Raw genomic sequence first — 17,188 nt, 5'->3', positions numbered from 1 at the left:
CCAGGGATGCCAGATTTGAAGACATGTCTTCGATTTGAAGACATTTGAATCTCGGTGAAGACATTTATTTCATGAAGACATTTTGAAGACTTTTTAAAATATTTGAAGAATTACCTTCTTATTTAAAGATACTTGAAGACAATGAATAAGCCAGAGAATAGAAAATATAATTTGATGACTAGCTTATAAATTTTATGACTTCTATATGCAGATCATATAAATATTTCGAAAGTTAAACATAATAGACTAATGTTTCTTAAAATTTTTACACTAACCGGTTGATAAGGTTGCCAATTGCAACACATTTTAGTTATGCGCTGGTTAAAAAATTCCCGATGGCAGCATTCGTTTAAATTTTCGGTGGCGTTTAACGATGTGTCTGCTAAAAAGGTATTTCGATCATTGTATCAGAACGCAATGACCAATCTAATTTATTTCGAACGACAAAAAAAAGACAGAATTTTACTATGAGTTGTTGGGCTAGAACCATTTTTTTTAATTTATTTATAATTTATCTGATCTTTTCGATATTCCCAGAATAACCGCCAAGAAAAAGAATAAATTTTGAAGAACTCGATGATTTTTCCGTGAATTTAAATTTTTTTTTAATGAAATTCGTTTTAAAAAATTAATTCGTGTAAAATAAGGAGAAGTGGGTCCCAAAGCCCTACCTTGTTTATGATTGCAAACGATAGTCAGGAATACTTGAACCGAAGTTATAAAAATTCTGGTGAAAGTCTAAATCAGTAAAAATAATATTTTTTATTTAAGACATTGTATTAAGGTAAATTTTAGGCTGTGCAACATTTCAGAACGAATGAATCAGCCCGAAACGTCAGGCCCATATTTTGATTATCAAAGGTTGAGTCAAGTGCCCTGCGGTGTTTTGATAGTGCGTTTGAATCATATTATTCCGTACGTCAAACAAGACCGAAAATGTCGAGGAAGTATTTTTCATCTATTTTTAAATTTCAAATTGAACAATGTTCCTTTCGATTTTTGAGTCAAATGGAAAACTGTTCAGGATGATTAACTTCATCTTTCTCTGAAAGAAATTGAATATCGATTCTTCATTTTGGGGCCCAAAAAATCGTGTAAAATAAAGAGAATTTTCCATTAATAGCCCGAGGAATTTCTCATAAAATTTCAAGAGAATTGAAATTGGAAATTCTTTTCAAATTATCTTGGAAATTTATAATAATTTCAGTATGGGCAGTAAAGGAATTCCCCCAAAATTTAAACGAGAAATTCATCTTTATTTCCACAACATTATTTTCAAGTTCTTGCAGGAAAATAATCTGAACTCCTACAAAGAATTCATGGTTATTTCAGAAGAAATTTGTCTGTTTTTCTTTCTTTCAAATACAAATCCGGAGTATCATTTGTATTTGGAAGTTAAGGATGTCTCTTCGGATATTCAATGTACCACATTTAAAACGAAAATTTTCACAGGAAATTAGTTTCATTTTCTCAGATTCCATAGAAAAATCTTACGAATGTCGACAAGAAATTGAAATTGTTCTGAAATTAAATGGATATTTCTCAGAATAGCCACCGTAAATTATTTTATTTGTTCAGGAGAAAATTCAGAAAAGGAATTTCCTAAAAGCAACGCCAGAGTTTTTATTAAAGGCTCAGTAGAAAGTTCAGGGTAAACTCGTTACAGTTCCTTGTTGAATTCTTCCTTGAATTCCTTTGATATTTTTTCAAGAAATATTTTTGGGCACTCTTCTAGTATTTTAACTGGAAATCCCTCTAAGAATTTCTCCAGTAAATACATATCTGGAATTCTTCCGGAAATTTCCTATGAAATTCCACCAGGAATTCGTCCAGCAATTTCTTTAGAGATTTTAGAGATTTTTCAGAAAATTTCTCCAGAGTTTCTTTTGGAAGTACCTCTAGCAGCTCCTCCATAAGTTCGTCCAGAAATTTCTCCGTTAGATCCTCCAAGAATTCCGTCGGAAATTCCTCCAGTCGCTCCTTCGGAAATTCCTCAGTTTGTTTCTTTCACGACTTCCTCCAGCAGATCTTTCAGGAATTGCTCTCAAAGCTCCTGCTGGCATTCGTTCGGAAATTCCTCTAAGAATCCTTTCGGAAGTTTCTCCAGGAATTCCTCTTGATGTTGCTTCGAGAATGTTGCCGAAAGATTCTCCAATAATACCTCTTGAACTATACTCTGAAATTTCTCTGATATTTCCTCCGGAAATTGCGGCGCAATATTCCTGAGCAATACCTCAGGAAGTTCCTCCAAAAAGTTATCCAGAAGTTCTTCCGGAAGTTTCTTCAGACATTTCTTCAGAAACCCTTTCAGTAATTGCTCAGGAAAATCCTTCAGGAAAATCCTCCTGGAATTCTTCAGAAGAATCCTTCAGTAATTCTTCCAGAAAATCCCTCCGGAACTTCTCCTGTAATTTTTTCAGAAAATCTTATGGAAGTTTTTTTTCAGGTTATTATGGAAGTCGGTATTGGCCATTTCACGGTGAATTTTTCCGAATCCCTACAGGCAATTCTTTAAAATAAATTCAGAAGAATTCCACAAAGGAAATTAAGTTAGAAAAAATCCGTTGGAGTTATATTTAAAGACTCATTAGGAAATCCAAGGAAAGTCATTTCCCTTACTCTTAAATTCTAACAATTTGAGTGTGTAAAATAAACGATACATAAAACAAGGAGATGATTGAAATTACAAATCTATTGGATTTTGAAATTTTTCACTGATAATCATAATTTAGATATTGAAGATATTTGAAGACATTTTTACTCAACTGTGAAGACATTTGAAAATATCCCCTGGCATCCCTGCTCACCACTGACTGAATGGCCTTGCTCCTCTAGACTCTATTCCTGAATTGTTATTATTGGCTGTGTGTATAATTTTATCAAAAAACTTACGGCAGACCGCATTGTGCTTTCGTGCTGTGCGGTTCTTTCTCTCTTTGCGGAAGGAAGTTTTTAATACTACCCGACAGTACTGCTAGTTTTCGTGACTATCATGTGAAAGCGAAAACAGTTGAATTTTCATTTTCAAGAGACCAAAGGGGCCATCCAGAAACCACGTGGTCATATTTTGAAGATTTTCAACCCCCTCCCCCATGTGGTCTATCGTGGTCATTTGGCAGACCCCTCCCCCTTTGACCACGTGGTTTTTTCCAAGCACAAAAATTAAAAAATAAACCTATGTAACTAAAACATATGGTTAATCCGATCAATTTTGAAGATGGACAATTTCAACTGATTCAAAAATCAAACTAAAACCCAGCATGGAAATTATAAATTTTCATTATTTCGAAGATTCTATTTTTCTCTAATAAATAATCTAGAGCTGGCTCATCTCTCAAAATTTCTAATTCTTCATTGAAATTTTATTTTGATATTGACTCGTGGAATCCAATGATGCCATACTAAACAATTTTTTCGTTCACTCTGATGTCTTTCGAATAATTTCCCAAGGAACTCCTATTCCATATCTCGAATATGCTTCAGTCAATGGTCCTTTCATAAGCGACTCATAGAAGTATGAATGTATTATAGATCAATTATCATTTTGGAGTTCGGATCATTCTATTTATCCAATTAACCAAATTATGAATGATGTATGATATAATATCTCATTAGGTCCATTGGGTTGATATGGCAATTGTTATTTGTACAAGCTACTACAGACTTTTTAGTTAAAAATTATGTTGAGCTTTTTAATGGAATGTCTTTACTTGTCATAAGACGAGTTTGTACCTTCCCATTTAATTCCACCACTTGATTGTACCTTGACAGATACGTATTTCGACCTCAACAGTAAGGTCGTCTTCAGTGGTTCGTACTTGACTCGACTTAGGTTATACAAAATTTTTAGGTTTTAACTCCTATTCATTCAAGTCCGTGAACCCAGTGCTTCTAAGGCCCTACAAAAGGCATAGTCATTGTGCAGCTTGATGTTGACTCAAGATAATTTTGGGTACCTTGTCTCTTAGATCTCATGTTAATGGAAATTAGGATCATATGCTTATTTCATCGGATTGGGTACATACCGATGATGAGGACATTACAAATGTCATGATTGATCACCTGAGAAGTCGTGGGCTGAACTTGAGAGCAATCACTGGCTTAACGTTCAGGATGACCCATCTTATCTGAGTGTTCAGAATGATTCAAACATTTCAACTTCATTTGCATGCTCTTAGAATCGAAATCTTCCCAAAGTTTCGGATAACTGAGTTTTCAGGGTCAGTCAAATTTGAGCTCCCATATTTTTTCTGTAAAACCAATATCTAGATGAACAATTTTACTGAAGAAAATGGTGGTCTAGCTCTCTTTTGTGATTTAATAGCTAATCTAAAACGCGGGGCATATATGACCCATCCGTCCTAAAAGGGTTGAGATTTGTTTTGGAATTCAATTTCAATCGTTATTATCACACTATTTATTACCCTAGATTGTTTTAGGAATTGGAGTGTTTTTTCTGGAACACTGCCACTTTTTTTTCATATCGCCGGACTCTTCTTAGTTCTAAGACCCTTTTATGAATTTAAAAGCATTTTATTTAGAATTTCATGTTGATTTTTAAATGCAAACTTCTCTATGTCATAACCTTTTTCATACGCACTACTAGAATTTTGTGCATTATTGATCGAAAATTTAAAAATGCACCTAAATGTTCTAATTAGGTGCATTATTAAGTTTTTCGATCAATTAAAGCCTAATTATTCAATAATATCATAAGAACTAGGCTTCTAAATCCTAAATAATTGCCTACATGTATTGCTTGGATGAATTTTTAAATTCCAAGATCTTCCTAATTTTCAAGAATAATTATTCTGGAGTTGCAAGGGAAACCCTTCAGAATAGTTAGAAGAAATTCTTCGAGTCTCCACGGAAAAATCTTCAGTATTTCAACGATTTTTTTTCGAAATTCTGTGGAAAAGTTCCTAAAAAAGGTTCGGTAGAAATTTTAAAGAACTAGAAGAATCCGTAGAAGGATCCTAAATGCATGAAAATTCCAATAAACATCAAATTCCGAAGTCTCGAGTCCCTTCGAAACCCGTAGAGGGTTACGGCAAGGTGATGGTCTTTCGTGTCTGCTATTCAACATCGCTTTGGAGGAGTAATACGAAGGGCAGGGATAGACACGAGTGGTACGATTTTCACGAAGTCCGTCCAGTTATTTGGTTTCGCCGACGACATTGATATCATGGCACGTAACTTTGAGAGGATGGAGGAAGCCTACATCAGACGGAAAAGCGAAGCTAAACGGATTGGACTAGTCATCAACACGTCGAAGACGAAGTACATGATAGGAAGAGGCTCAAGAGAGGTCAATGTGAGCCACCCACCACGAGTTTCTATCGGTGGTGACGAAATCGAGGTGGTTGAAGAGTTCGTGTACTTGGGCTCACTGGTGACCGCCGATAACGATACCAGCAGAGAAATTCGGAGACGCATAGTGGCTGGAAATCGTACGTACTTTGGACTCCGCAAGACGCTCCGATCGAATAGAGTTCGCCGCCGTACCAAACTGACTATCTACAAAACGCTTATAAGACCAGTAGTTCTCTACGGACACGAGACCTGGACGATGCTCGTGGAGGACCAACGCGCACTGGGAGTTTTCGAAAGGAAAAAGTTGCGTACCATCTATGGTGGGGTGCAGATGGCGGACGGTACGTGGAGAAGGCGAATGAACCACGAGTTGCATCAGCTGTGTGGAGAACCATCCATCGTTCACACCGCGAAAATCGGAAGACTGCGGTGGGCCGGCCACGTAGCCAGAATGTCGGACAGTAATCTGGTGAAATGGTTCTTGACAACTATCCGATGGGAACAAGAAGGCGAGGTGCACAGCGGGCAAGGTGGATCGATCAGGAGGAGGACGACTTGCGGACCCTCCTGCAGACTGCGTGGTTGGCGAAGTGCAGCCATGGACCGAGCTGAATGGAGAAGTCTTTTATGTGCAGCACAGGCCACTCCGGCCTTAGTCTGATGATAAATAATAATCAAATTCCGAAGAACTTCCGGCATAAATTAGAAAAAAAAATCCAGCTTAATTTTTACAGAATCTCTAAAGATTTTTTTCAAAATTCTGGGCAAATTTAATGAATCTTCAAAGGAAATTCTTCTAAATTTCCAATGGAAATTTTTTTCGTTTTTAAAAAAAAATCTTAGAAATTTTCAGCAGTTTTTTAATTTCCAAAAGAAATTATTTGAAGTATACCAAAATATTTGATGGAAATTCCTAAGATTTTCCAGTAGAAAATCGAAAAAAAAAATTCAACTAAAACAACAATTATGAGGTTTCCGAAGATATTTCGATGATTTTCCAAGTGGAAAAACGAAAAAAATGCACTTTTGTAGTACTTGTGAAGGTTGTACTTTAGAAGCAATTCCAATAGGAATTCCATAGAAATTAAATCAAAATTTTAAAGATTTTCTGATGTGAAAATTTCTTAAATTTTTTAAATCATTTCTTGTGCTTCTTTGCATGGTAAAGATTTAAAGCAATGTTTAGTTGAACCTACAAAGAAATCAAAATGACTTTCCGAAGAAAAATGAATTTCCCATGAAATTTTGGAAGAATTTATGGTGCAAATTAAAAAAAAACGAACCTTGAGAATTCTAAAGATTTATTCTTTGAAAATCCAAAGCATTTTTTGAAGATAATCCATAGACTCTTCCGTGGAAATTCTAAATAATGCCTCGAATGAAAAAAATATTTGGAAAATTTAAAAAATGCGATAGAACTCACAAAGAGCGTAAAAATTTCATTTCAAAATTCCAAATTTGAAAACAAAATCCAAAAACAAAATCAACGGTAATATCAAAGTGTTTCATGTGGCATTGGCTATTTAATTTCTCATGAAAATTCAGAAGATTTTTCTTGAAAAATTTAGAAGTCTTCTTCTTCTTCTATGGCTCCATATTCCAACTGGAAGTTGGTCTGCTTTTCAACTTAGTTTATTCTATTAGCATTTCCTCAGTTATAAATTGAAAGTTTTAAATGCCAGCAATTGTACGATTATATATCTTGTGTAGCAAGTACGAAGGATACATTATACCTAGGGTGTCGACAATGTTTGACACCCGAAAACATCCTAGACAGGAACGAGAATCGAACTCGTCATCTCCGGATTGGCAATCCTATGCCTTTGCTCGTAAGGCTAACTGGAGACTAAACATTTTGAAGTGCACTCCCTAAAATGCTCGAAAAACTTATTTTGGAAATGAAATAGAATTTCTGGTGAAGATTCGGAAGAACTTGTCGAAGAAATTCATTAGAATGTAAAATAAATATGAAAATATGAACATTTTTTTCCACCAAAAATTATATGTATTTCCCACGAGACTGTTTTGAATTTTCAGACAGAATTCACATGGATTTTTTTTCGGCATTTACACTGGCGATATTTTGTTTTTTTTTTCATGACCAATTTGTAGCAAAATTTTCCAGAGAGAATTGTTCAAAACATTCTGAATGCTAGCACTTTATCAGGATTGTATGAAGTAAGGTCAAAGTTTGTACAGGAAATTTTTTACTGGATTTTCCTGAACATCCACAAGACATTCTATTGAAGATTTTTCTTGAATTATTGTAAAAACATGAACAGTTTTCAAAATTGTAGCTGTAGTCCGCTGATGCAAAAGTGTCGGCGGCGTGATGCCAAAACCATCTGCGGCGGAATTTTTAGAAAATATTTTTCATTTTTCTTTCCCAATTTTTTTGTGAAAATTGACTGAAACGCAACCTGCTTTTCGTTTATTTTTTTTTTTGCGGAAATAGGATCTAAAGCTAAGTTGGCCAAATAACTCAGACACAGTGACTCAGTGACTCAGATATGCATCGGCGTTGCGACCGACGCTGCGTTACCGGGTTTTCTCGATGCTTAATGCTAAATTCATTTTAACACTGAATTGAAAAAGACGCTACGTGGGCATCGGCCCTAAGATGCGCTTTGCGTTTAATGATTAAATCATTAAATTTTGATGATTTGTATTTTTACACCGCTATTGTTATTTACCAAAAATTTTCGTGTTAAAAAAACCACGTGGTTCGAGAGCAACACCCCCTCCCCATGTGGCTTATCGTGGTCATTTTCCAAACCCCTCCCCCCTATATGACCACGTGGTTTCTGGACGGCCCCCAATGAAAATGTAGCCGTCTCTCGGTCACCTGTCACATTACAAGCAGTCACGATGGGAATGTGCTTTGTTTTGAAATCTAAATTGCTTAATAGTTCTAATAGATCTGTGTAAATAACGATGACTAATCGATACAATGATTGTATTCTTTTTGATTTTTGAGTTAGAAGTAACATTATTGAAGAAGAAACAGCTTGTTTACACTAGTTTGCAGCGCTTTCATGAAATAAAAATCTGTGAAAATTTAGCAAAATTCCTTTCAATGTTTATGTTTTCTATGAAGGCGGGAGAGAATAAAGTGTAAATATCGCGTGACCTCTCTCAATGAAAATGAAAATCTCAGTACTGCTACCCGAAGCTATTTTAATTTTACCAGTGCTTCTCAGCGCTATTTGTACTCACTGATCCCGTTACGATGGTTGCAAGGGCCCGTGCGTTCGTTTTACGTTGGGGCCGTTTGCGGAAGTAAAATTCCAAGAAGTGGTGGTATTCTTGCAGGGACACCGTTCAGGGAAAAAAACCTCTTAGAAGGTCACGTCTCCAGGCTTAGCAATGAGCATTAACAAAAACAAGAGGAAGGGGGAGTCCACTTCCTTCAAAGAAACAAGGTTTCAAGACCGTCCTGCCCAAGCGCGGAAAAAATAGAAGAAAGCTGGAGACTTCAGATATTCCTTCTGACTCTAATATCGGAAATAATTCTTCTCCAATCGAACTGAGCAATCAGTTCGATTTGATTAATGATGAAATTGAGCAATTCGAATCTACCTCTAGCCCAGGTGATTCGATTCATGCGAAAAAGCAAAGGATTCCGCCAATTGTGGTATCTGTTGCCGAGTTTTCTGGCTTTCGGAATGAAATCTCGCTTAACTTTTCAAAAGGTCCTAAGTAAGTTGGGTCAATTTGCAACGGGAATGTGAACAGGGCCTTACAAACATTGAAATATTCAAGAACCCTATCACTCCAACATTACGAGCTTACGCAGCAGAACAGCCAATGGAAATTAAATGTGCATTTAAAGCCAAAGTTGAAGTTGTTGGAGCTATTAAACCGACAATCTACGCCGAATAGTAGTACCAAGCGGTCGCCGCTCTCTACTTGGACGAGCATCGGCGAGCGACATGGGCTTGCTGAAAGTTGGACCGTCTATAGGGGAAACTGGACACACATGATCCCCGGGGACACATGATCCCTCTCTGTTTTCTCGAAAACTAATCACATTTTTATACCAGTGATATATGCAAACGAATCCGTTAGATAGATTGTTGAATCTGAGTCATATTTGATATTAGTTACTTTATGTATATGGGTTTTAGAGAGGTTTTATTATTCAAGCATTCTCAATCCTTTTTTTCTTCAAAGGAGAAAAGTTTAATAACTTTGAATATGTCCAACCAAAACGTACCAAATTTTTACTGGACAAAGTTTTATTATTGTAGAATTGAATAAATTCATTCAATTAACTATTGCTTATTTTCCATTGAATACAAAAACAAAACAAGATAAATACACATCATGGACACACTTGATCCCCCACAGTTTGGACACACTTGATCCCGATATTGCATATATTAAGGCGTTTGTTGTATACCGTCGCATATTATTGTATTGTCTGTAACTAATTGATCTATTAAAATTCTTTTCTTGTTAAAAAGTAGAAACAAATTTTATTTCTCTTAATTTTGTCAATCATCTGGTATTAAATTTTTTTCCGTTTGAACTAGGAGAAGTTTGCTTACAATCACCATTTATTTGTAAATCTTCCTAAAGAATTTTTAATAATAGTCTCATTTAACATCTTTTGGTCAGTCGTTTAAGAGAAATCGCATTTGTGTAATAATAACACGCACTACAAAAATGATGATGCGTGATAGTACCATATTGATGTATGAAGTCATCATCCTGGTATGATCACGGTTGTGGTATTGGTAATAGTCTGGCGATCTCGATGTACAGTCGTCGGGGGAGGCAATGAGTCAAATAGGGGTGAGAATGGGTCACTGTTTCAGCTACTTAGAATGCTTGTAGAATAGATTGAATGCACTGAGGATAAGAAGGCCAAAATATAAGAGACCTTTTTGAACAATTTTGCTCTACTACCTCTAGACTGCCGGTGAGAACGATGACCCATTGTCACCCCCGATGGCGGATTCACAGTCTTTTTTTTTATTGGTCCCAAAACAGGCACTCAGGAATGGCTATGGCATTTGCAGTGTGGCCAATTTTCAGGGATTTAATAGAATAATTAGATCAAAAAATAACAAAGATATATTTATGTATCGATCAACCATTTTTAGTATCATAACTGTATCAATCACAAAGAGAGATCCCCTTGGGAACATCATGGTTGTCGTGATATGACCACTGTCTTTTAGTGGAGTGAATGGTTAGAAAGAAAAGTGGAGTTAGTGGAGAAAATGGCCAATTTTGTAGCTATAGCAGACATTCTATCTGTCACTATTACTCTATTCGTACGACTGATATTACGGCAGACTATGAATAATTATTAGGATTTGAGGCTAGACCAATTCAACTTTTCATTAGACTTGGAAGAACCTAAACATGTCCAGCTCATAAAGGGATCAATTTCCCCTTATATGGGGATCAAGTCTCCCGCAAGTTTTGAAAATGCCAAATTTTCTACCTTTCGGCAAAATCGATTTTTTGGTAACTTTCATGAACAAATAATTGCTTCCAATGACGTTTTTGAATAGCTTATTAAATTCTTTATCAAGTCCATCAAGAAGCGTGCAAATCTGTGCATGTTACATCGAGAAATATCCTAAACAAAAAGAGGGGATCATGTGTGTCCAGTTTCCCCTAAACATTTGTAACAGCGCAGAAGAGCTAGGAATATTCCCAAAAATGCCAGGTGTCAAGGTTAAATTTAGCATAGATAAATCCATCCCCCCCGAGAAACACGCCTATTATAATATTCCTGCCGCCTTCAGAGAAGGGGCAAAACTGAGACTGCAGGAGATGGAGAAGAGAGGGATAATAGAAAAAGTGACTTGCGCACCGGAATGGATTAGTGGCATGTCAGCCGTATCCAAAGGAAAGGATGACTTCCGCCTTGTTGTAAACATGCATGCTCCTAATAAGGCGATAAAGCGCGAATATTATCGGTTGCCTTCTTCTTCTTCTTCTTATTGGCATTACATCCCCACACTGGGACAGAGCCGCCTCGCAGCTTAGTGTTCATTGAGCACTTCCACAGTTATTAACTGCGAGGTTTCTAAGCCAGGTTACCATTTTTGCATTCGTATATCATGAGGCTAACACGATTATACTTTTATGCCCAGGGCAGTCGAGACAATTTCCAATCCGAAGATTGCCTAGACCGGCACCGGGAATCGAACCCAGCCACCCTCAGCATGGTCTTGCTTTGTAGCCGCGCGTCTTACCGCACGACTAAGGAGGGCCCGGTTGCCTTAAATACATGAAATGTAAGCTCAGCTTCACGGAGCGAAATTCTTTACGAAGCTAGATCTAACTAGCGCTTTCTACCACTTAGAACTGGACAAAGAATCAAGAGATCTTACCACATTTCTTGCTGAAAGTGGTATGTATCGTTTTACAAGGTTAATGTTCGGGGTTAATTGTGCCCCAGAAATTTTCCAAAGGGAAATGAGCCGCACACTGAAGGGAATAAAAAACCTTATAGTTTACATAGATGACATTCTGATCTTTGGAGAAAGCATCGAAGACCTCAGAAGTACTGTAGCCAGGGTTCTCAAAGTATTAAGGGTCAACAAGCTAACATTGAATTATGAGAAGTGACAAGGACCGAATCAAGTTCCTCGGCCATGAACTAGACGAAAACGGCTTCCATATTGATGAAGTAAAAATTAAGCACATTCAAAAATTTTGTGAGCCAACAACAGCTTCGGAGCTTCGTAGCTTTCTGGGCTTAGCGTCATTCATAAGTCCATATATCCACAACATTTCAGACCTAACTAGTCCATTATGGGAGGTTGCAACAACAAGAACAAGGAACTGGGGACCTCCTCAATCTGTTGCTTTCGAAGCAACTAAACAGAAAATAGTAAAAAACACTGTAGCGCTGGGATACTTCTCTGAGGAAGACAAGACTATTCTGTACACAGACGCATCCCCAAATGCCCTTGGAGCCGTAATCGTGCAAAAAAGCAAAAATAAGACACCTAGGATCATAAGTTTCGCTTCTAAAGCGTTAACGGTAACCGAAAAGCGTTATGCTCAGAATCAAAGGGAAGCGCTTAGTGCCGTCTGGGCAGTAGAATACTTTTCATACTATGTACTTGTTAGGTCGACACTTTATATTACGAACGGACGCTAAAGGAGTAACGTTCATCTTGAATCGTTCTCGAGAGGATTCTAAGAGGGCACTCACCCGGGCAGACGGATGGGCCCTGCGGCTCAGCCCTTACAGTTACACAGTGGAATATGTAGAGGGAAAGTTCAACATAGCGGATCCGTCATCTCGTTTGTATTCAGGAATCGATGATCCTTTTGATGAGACAAATAGTCCGTGGGAAATAGGAAAAATAGATGCCGTCGCAGAAATTTTTTTATCAGAAGACTGCATAAGGCAGGCTACAGAAGATGATGTAATTCTTTCCCAAGTACTTGAAGCGCTCACTTCCGGTGAATGGTCGCGCGAATTGCGTCGATACGAATTGGTTTCAAAGGACCTGTACGTCAGAAACGGTATTATCATCAAACAGGGATGTGCAGTTATTCCAACATCGCTTCGCCAGAAAACGTTGGAAACTGCACACAAAGGTCACCCAATGGCAGCTAAGCTCAAAAGCATACTTCGCGAGCGTGTATGGTGGCCAGGAATGCCCAAGGATGCAGCGGACTGGGTGAAGGCTTGCGAAGTATGCGCCACAAACGGAATACCGGAAAAGGCAACCCCGATGGAACGCATTCTAGCCCCGGAAACAATATGGCAAACCATCGCTCTGGACTTCAACGGACCATATTCAAGATTTGGTGGAATCCATATGTTCGTAATGGGTATAGATCAAGATTCTTGATAGGGCGTCCCGTGAGGTCAACAAATTTTGAGAATACCCGCAAAGTTTTAGAGAATATTTTTAATAATGAGAGATTCCCAGTTAACATCAAGACCGAGAATGGCCCACCCTTCAACGGAGAGGATTTCAAGAACGACTGTTCTGAGCGCGGCATAACGCATGTGTTATCTACACCATTATTTCCCAAGCAAAATGGCCTGGTAGAGAACTCAATGAAACTGATAAATAAAGCTATGGCAACAGCAGCATATCAGCATGAACACAATTTCAATGACGAACAGCAATCAGCTATCAGAGCCCACAACTCAGCAGCCCATTCCATAACCAAAGTTCCTCCAGAAGAATTAATGTTCGGGCGGAAAATAAGGCGGTGGCTTCCTCTTCTCAACCCTGGTAAAGTAAATCATAATGATGAACACATCAATATAAGAGATCGCGAGTCCAAGATAAAAGGGAAGCAAAACGAAGATCGGCGCCGTGGGGCAAAACAGTGCAAAATTGTCCCGGGGGATACCGTCATCGTAGAAAGACAAACGCGCTCCAAAGGAGACAGCAGATTCGACCCAAAGAAATACATAGTCACTGAACAGAAAAAGGGAAATCTCGTGTTAACGGGAAGTGATGGACAACAGTTAAGAAGGCACGTGTCACAAACAAAGCTAGTTCACGAATGGCGAAATCCGAACTACAAACATGTCAGCCAGGAACAGGCTACAAAACGACAGACCAGAGAAAAGAAGTTACCAGCCTACTTGGAAGATTATGTGCGTCTAATAGAAATTGAGAAATCTTCACGGGACACTTTGAAGGTAAATTGTTATTATTACTAACTGACTCTTTATTGATTTATTCATATAAACCCTTTTTTTTGTTTACTCATTAAAAAAACGTTTTCAGTAATCCGACAGTCACCACCAGCTAACAACTGAAATATCCAAATAATCACCACCCGGATAAAAATGTACTATTGGTTCAATGGTGTAAACAATTGAATTACCATACAATGTACGGTATACAATAGGATTCATTGTTTCTTGATGGTTGCAAAGATTGTTTCAACAATGAGGATATAATACATCAACATATTTCTCTCATGTAACAATACTTGCAATTGTTCTTGAAACGTTTTCATACATAAGATTCATACACTGATAACTTTGGAAACGTTTCTTTACATTGCATATAAACTATATAACAATGTTTGCCTCATAGCGCCAAATATGCATTTTTTCCTTTTAAATTGCATTGTTGAACAGTAAAGCTGTCACAACTGAGAAATCAAAAATCGTATTGTTTTACTATACAAATACAATACAATCCATTGTATTTTGAACAGTTTTGTTTGGATATTTCAACAATATATTAACAATACACTCTATTGTGTGACGAAAAAAATGTACGGAAAAATCTCAGATTTTGTATATAGTTACGATACTTAACAACCCGTACATTCTATTGCGAAAACTTCATTTACATTCGAGTAAATGGTTCATAACAATGCATTCTAATGTATTTTTATGGTTTCATTTACAATATAATCTATTGCCAATTGAATGTTATTAATAGTAGTGTTACAATAAGTTGTATTGTTATTCTACTGTATTTTTTATTCGGGCATTGATTACACGTATACCGAATATTGTATCATTATTATTAAATAGTTCAATCTTAATCTTGTAATTGTAATTTTAATATTTTCATTTAAAACGTGAACCGGTTAGTTTTTACTTATCATCAGGTCGGGTATTGATGAAATACCACTCTTATGATAATATGTGACCGAAATAAATTGATTTCATTAAAATATAGAATTTAATCTACAGGGTGCGGATTAAAAAAAATGAAAGAGAATTCCCTCAGATTTTTTTTAACAGATGGAGTGGGATGTGGGGTACAACTTGCACACCTTGATATACATGGCATTGACTGACCAATTTCCTACCCCCCTCAACCGATCTAGTAGGCGTACACACAAACACTTCATCATCTTCACGAGAGCCCACACAATTCTGGCTCTTCCTCTTTCAAGCCGTGGCCGTCCTCCGAGACAGACGTGTGTGCTCCTTTCTCTAAAGTCGGGCTGTTCCCAAAGTGAAATATAGAAACCCCACATGTGCCTTACCCGATTCTGGTAAATAGTTTCATGAAGCTGTACTGGGATCGCGAGATCATAACGGATGTCCTTATTCGTGCCAATCGGCCCGATATTGTGGTCTACGGCAAAAGGATGAAGCGGGTAACCCTCATCGACATTGCTGTACCGCTAGACCATAATTTTCCAACAACATTCTCCAACAAGATAACGATGTACCAAGACTTGGCGGAGGAGTTGAAGCAGAGGAGGAGGACGTGCGAATAATTCCGGTTGTTATCTCAGCAACCGGAATCGTCCCGAAATCTCTACTGAGATCCTAAGGAGAGCTGGAACAATCTCATAACCTCCATAGCATCCAAAAAACAGTGGTTCTTGGAACTTGCAGCATCGTAAGAAGATTCCTGAACCACCATAACTAATACATCCGGTGCAAACGTTTATTATAGGATTTTAAGTCAACCGGCGAATGGGATCCACAGAGTCTAACCCCGGGTAGGTGAAAATTCCCAGCACATTGCTGAGGAAGTGCCAAAACTCTGTAATAATAATAATAATAATAATAATAATAATAATAATTTAAAGCACAACTTGGTTAACCAGTTTGTCGCCTACTACAAATATGTGCCTGTCCCGGTTCTGGAAAATAGTTTCGTGAAGCTGTACTGGGATCGCGAGATCATTGGCGGAGACTTGGCGGAGGAGTTGAAGCAGATGTGGCACCTGGAGGACGTGCGTATAATTCCGGTTGTTATCTTAGCAACCGGAATCGTCCCGAAATCTCTTCTGAGATCCTTAGGAGAGCTGGAACTATCTCATAACCTCCATAGCATCCAAAAGACAGTGGTTCTTGGAACTTGCAGCATCGTAAGAAGATTCCTGAACCACCATAACTAATACATCCGGTGCAAACGTTTATTGTAGGATTTTAAGTCAATCGGCGAATGAGCCTAATTCCCTTTGGCATTTACATTGTCCGAGGTAGGTGAAAATTCCCAGCACGCTTGCTGAGGAAGTGCCAAAACTCTATAATATAAAGAAATTTTAAATGGAATTCCCAAAGTCATTTTGCATTGAGTTTCTAACGGAAAATAAAAAAAGGAAGGAATTTCTAAAAGAATACCTATAGGAGAAACTTCCAAATGAAATTCTGGGGGACTTTCTGACGAATTTTATAAAAAAAATCGCTTTCCTGGAGGTATTCCAAAAAGATGTCGAGGAAGATTGTTTAAAACATTTCCGAAATAATTTTTTAAAACATTCTAGAAGCAGAACCTGAACGGACTTTCGAAAAAATTACTGAAGGATTCCCGAGGAAATTCCTAAACACCTCCAGGTATTCCAGAAATATATTAAACTGGCGAAAAATCTATTTTGTAGGGAAAATTTTTGCGTACTCTGAAAGAATTAATAAAGTAGTTTCTATCTGATTTTCATATGGCAGATTTCTATATGAATATGCAATAGCTGCTAATGGAACATCATGTAGATCCATTGAGATCTATGTGATTTCATAATGAACATTATTGTATCTGATTTTTTATGCTTCTCTTTTCTTTTTGTTCTTCTTTCCAGGCAGTCGACACCCCGTTTAATCATGCACGTAAAAGGTATTCAGGACTTGGTCGATCGGGTAGATCGCTTTGGAGAACTAAAGGGTCTGTAATAGCTTGTACTTAAAAGTAAAGAATGAGATTTTTCGGCTCGATGGACCTGCTGGGATGTTGAGCAATGCATGCATACATCTTTTATTCCTTAGTTGATAAGGCAGGTCGCGTGTTTTGTATTCAAGGATATTTTGGAGAATTGAAAATGTCTGTAGTAGCTTGTAGAAGTAATCAGAGAAATCCTATCGGCCAAGTGAACCTGCTGAGATGCTCAACGCTGCACATAGGAGTACGTAGTTTAAAAGCTCGGCCAAAACTATGCCAATAATTTTGTAGTCTATGAA

The 17,188-nt window shown here is 37.5% G+C and overlaps 1 protein-coding gene across 1 annotated transcript; it reads left to right on the top strand.

Moving 5' to 3' along the window:
- Positions 1-12,398: 12,398 nt before the first annotated feature.
- Positions 12,399-13,954, top strand: LOC134203086 (uncharacterized protein K02A2.6-like; the record flags this gene model as incomplete). The annotated part of the gene is made up of 2 exons (XM_062678062.1): positions 12,399-13,125; positions 13,191-13,954. Coding segments are annotated over exons 1-2 (1,491 nt in total), but the record flags the coding sequence as incomplete, so codon positions are not given.
- Positions 13,955-17,188: the final 3,234 nt, after the last annotated feature.

The sequence above is a fragment of the Armigeres subalbatus genome, unplaced genomic scaffold (assembly GCF_024139115.2).
Source record: "Armigeres subalbatus isolate Guangzhou_Male unplaced genomic scaffold, GZ_Asu_2 Contig1643, whole genome shotgun sequence".
Taxonomy (NCBI): Eukaryota; Metazoa; Arthropoda; class Insecta; order Diptera; family Culicidae; genus Armigeres; species Armigeres subalbatus.
The sequence above is the reverse complement of the archived record's forward strand: the minus strand, read 5'-3'. Positions and strand labels throughout refer to the sequence as shown.